Raw genomic sequence first — 4,419 nt, forward strand, 5'->3', positions numbered from 1 at the left:
TTCCCCGTTACAATCTGCACCAAGACTAATAATAATGAAACTAGTCATGTCTGTGTTTTATGTCTAAGTGGTAGTTTTAATGTCTGAAAGAGCTTTACATTTTAGTTTGAATAAATGTTGGTTATCAATGCTTTACTATGTTTGTTCATAATTTTTAGGCAACATTTTTCAACTCGTACGTTTAATTTTTTTTCACCCACTTGAAATTTAGACTATATGGCTAATCTACCGTTACCTAGTTTTAGCTCCTGCTATGCTAACTTGTAATAATCTTTTCCATTAGATTATCTCTATTTTACTCCATTCTTTTCACCTCCAACCTGACAAACAGCTTCATTTTTCTCTTCAGTAGTAAAACGAAATATTTATTCACCGCTCAATAATTCAAACCTAACATTCCGTTTCAGGTTTTTAACCCTCATATTTCAGAACTTCACTCAAAAGTAGGAGTGTAAAATTCCAAAGCTCTACTTTAAAATTTTCATAAGAACCAAATTTATAATGAATGGAAAACCTTACGGCAGATTTTTCGTTCTTTCTTAGTCCATTTTCTCTGTCTTCCCTCTGCTCTGGAGAAACACGGCAGCAGAAGTTGCTCAGTGTTATTTTATATCCTTACTTGTTAAACCTGACTTAAGGTTGGCTTTTAAACAGCAAAGACTTTACTGCAGTCCAACAACATCATAAATTCAGCACCTGTTTGTCGATTAATAATCTGCAGCCACATATAAAAAGGAGTGATGTCTTATGTGAGGCTGAATCCATTTATATCACTTTACTTCTCTCAGCGCTCTGCTGCTTCTGTCCTGCTCTGGCCTGTGGTTGTGACGAGGCAGCGTGAAAAGGTTGAATCTGTGTGTGTGTGTTGGTGGTCGGTGTTTGACAAAGACCTCACAGCCTGCAGGAGCGTCAAGTTAACACACAGGTAATAATGAGACACCAGCAGGAAACGGAAATGTTGTTTTCATTAGAACAAAACTGAGAGACAAGTCAACGTTTGAACTGAGATTTTGGCACAAATGTCACATAATCCTTTCTTTTGTGCAGAGTAAAAACTTTTTTCTCAGTAAATACAAGAATAAAAAGAAATAAATTAAATCTAGGGTTAGCAAACACTTTTTTATACTTAACAAAACGAAAATAAACAAAACAATTTAAAACTTGATATCAAAATAATCTAACTTTAATCTCACTTTCTTCTGACCCTAAGAACTGACCTTTAATATATTGTCCCGGGGCAGTGGGTGGACTTTCTACTGACCCTAAGAACTGACCTTTAATATATTGTCCCGGGGCAGTGGGTGGAGTAAAGGGGTGCAGGGCACCATCATGTACACTATCTACTTGCTCTAAGGCAGTGATTCTCAAAGTGGGGGACGGGGGCCCCCAGGGGGCGTTAGAGTAAATTCTATATGTTGGAAATAAAAAACGTTTGTTGTTTTTGGTTCCTTCAACCCAGTAAGTGTTTAAAATATATACGCAGATCAATTGTATCGAATATTGATGAATTTTCTTCAGTACTTCATGAATGCTCCATTAAACAGTACACAAAATGTATTTTAAATTTACATTTTATCAATTTCTGGTCTTTTCTGCAGCCTCTCAGTCCAGACTGAGGTGGAAATGATGGAGAGGGGAAGCTACGACAAGTTCACCGTATTGCGGAGAGTAGTAATAAAAATGTGCTAATTGCCTTTCAAAATAAAATAGTTTTAACCATCGCCATCTCAAAAAAATAGCAAGAACTCGTATTGTGAATTTAGACGGATAATAATTATCAAAATTTGTTTGTATTTTCTATTAACTATATATTATATATATAATGTATTTATATCTTTTTTATATATTTATATTTTTGTCAACCTGGACTAAGTGGCTCCATTTTGGTTAACTCTCGGTTCAGATAGGCTATTTTGACTGAAATTGGTCTGAAACTTTTACTGGTTTTGATGAATTCTTAACCTAAAAATAGGGCTTACGTTTGTCTTTGATGTGGCTTGCAACTTTCTAGAAATGCTCATACCAAAATTGGGAGAGACTTTACAGGAAAAAAAGGAATTTAAAAAATAATTTTATTTTGAAACACAATAACGGAAGTTGTTTCATTTAATCTAGGAAAAATTTACGGACTTTATGGCGAGGCAGTCGGAGAGCGGTCCGACTATCGGTAACTACAGCCATACTCTCTGCTGCGCTGTTGGGCTCTCTTTCTCTCCAGTGTTCTGGATATTTTTCCATTTTTTATCTGTGGACTAATCCATTGACAAATGTGTGTGACTCTGACCTGACTCCTGGGGATTCCTTCTTTACCTGTGGCGCCAGTGAGTGAGTTGTCAATACTCGGTATCCGCTCGTCTGCGCAGTCGTGTTGTGATGCTAACGAGCTAAGCTAACTGGAACGAACCGCTGCACAGAAGCCGATAATTAGCACCAGGGAGCGGAGAGACACCAGTCTGACTGCTGGCTGCCGGTTTTATGTCGTTACCACAAACTCCCCTCAACCTCCAGACCCTACGCACCAGTCCGGGGACCAGATAAGGAGTCCGGTGTTCGGAGTAAGGTGAGTGTCATCAGTGCACCGTTAACCTACTTTCACATGTTAGCCTGTAGCAGCTGAATAACACAGGCTCGGGCTATAACCTGGATTTACTCACATTCCACCACATATTCACAGTCTGTGCTGAGACGCTTAGGTTAGGCCAGTGTAAGTCCTGTTTTTTAAAAAATGTTTCTCTCACCAGTGTAATTCCTGTTTTTTAAAAAATGTTTCTCTCACTAAAGTGAGCGACATGACTATAATATACTATCTTTCACGTCTCCCCATGAGTTAGTACATATTGTTATATTAAAATCGCCCAAATTGATGGTAAATAGTATCATACATTAGTGAGTTTTCCTTCCATTCAGTCCCAGCCAGCAGCTTATAGGACATAGACCTCAGTTGATGTGATTTGAATCTCTAATTCCGGTGGGAGGTTCATGGAAGACCAACACAAATTCCAGCAGTTCACAGTAAAACAATTCCTACAAAATCAGCACATCACAAGAAAAAATGCTAAAAAAAATGATACACAAAATCCCTAACACCAATATTAGAAAGAATTGAAAGCTTTTAACTGACATTTTTAATCAAAGAGTCGGATACTATTCATCTTATTCCCATTAATACTGTTGGAGGTCACAGTGAAGCAGGAGCCAATCCCAGTGGTCACTAAGTGAAGACGTTGTTCCAACCGAATAGTTGCCTTAATAGTTGCCCGGTCCATTGCAGTGTTGCATATAAAATATGAAATGGTTTTAATCAACCAGTTTCTTTCATAACTGAGTTGTTTTAACGTTGTCTTACTTTATGAAAGTTGTAAGGAGTCACTCTAAGAATTTCTTTTGATAGAAGCCGCTGTGTTACATTTTGACTTGTCAAAGTGAGCGACGTACAGTAGGTGAAGTGCGTTGTTACAACACATGTGAGACAGCCGAAGCTACTCTGGGTCGACTTGATGTGGAGTGTTGAAAACGAGATGATCCTCTGGAATGAAGGCGTTCTGACTGTTGCTCCACTCACCCCGTCTTTCTGCTCTTACTCCTGCAGGAAGCCTCGTCACATGGACACATTATATTTAAACCCACAGGATTACTCATCGCACATGATGGAGCCCTTTTCTGGATAAAACCATGCATCCTGTCAAAACGGACCCAGTTTGCTGCTGCAGAGATTGCTCGTCCTTACAAGTGGATTTATTTGTCACTTTTTAAGCACCATCAGTTGGAATTTGATGTGGAACGTTATCTCTTTTTTCATTGTGCTTCCAGTGAAATATTGACTGATGAGTGTATGTGGCTTGGATATGCTGACATACAAGTAAAACTTAACGTGAATCTGCAGAGCGAGCAAAGTGAGTCCGAGGACGGCAGAGCAGGACGGGATAGGTGGATAGGTGTACGGAAAAAATCCCCCTTCAAGCAGAACCATGGCCTCTGTTTGGAAAAGACTGCAGCGTGTGGGGAAGCATGCTTCCAAATTCCAGTTTGTGGCTTCATATCAGGAGCTGATGGTGGAGTGCACGAAGAAATGGTGAGTCCCGCTTCTTTTTTTGGGGGGTGAAGAGGGGATATAACCTGCAACCACAACGTTGTCATTTCAGCGCCATGAAAACTGTGTGTCTCTGTCTGTGTTGGAATGCTGTGCTGGTTCCGAGTGGCCATAATTCACACACACACACACACACACATGCATTCACACACAGTCTTCTTAAAATGCAGGCACGTTTGTGTGCTGGGAGGGGCTCAGCTGCCTTGTAAAATTACAGTTTTTTTTTTCTTCCTTCTCTTGTGTTAGATTTGTTTGGTTTGAGTCTTGAGTAAAGAGGCTGACGGGCAGAGAGGTTTCCCTTCAAGACGACGGGTTTGAAAAAAAAAAAA

At 39.5% G+C, this 4,419-nt stretch overlaps 1 protein-coding gene across 1 annotated transcript in view; it reads left to right on the forward strand.

Moving 5' to 3' along the window:
* The first annotated feature begins 2,040 nt into the window (after positions 1-2,040).
* Positions 2,041-4,419, forward strand: part of LOC103386940 (EH domain-binding protein 1) — a 122,140-nt gene continuing 119,761 nt past the window's right edge. Inside the window, exons 1-2 of the mRNA XM_025060929.1 lie at positions 2,041-2,560; positions 3,590-4,072. Of these exons, the coding sequence (XP_024916697.1) occupies positions 3,969-4,072 (104 nt within the window). The 5' untranslated portion in view covers positions 2,041-2,560; positions 3,590-3,968. The remainder of the gene's footprint in view (positions 2,561-3,589; positions 4,073-4,419) is intronic.

Source organism: Cynoglossus semilaevis, chromosome 12 (assembly GCF_000523025.1).
Source record: "Cynoglossus semilaevis isolate Cse_v1.0 chromosome 12, Cse_v1.0, whole genome shotgun sequence".
NCBI classification, from domain to species: domain Eukaryota; kingdom Metazoa; phylum Chordata; class Actinopteri; order Pleuronectiformes; family Cynoglossidae; genus Cynoglossus; species Cynoglossus semilaevis.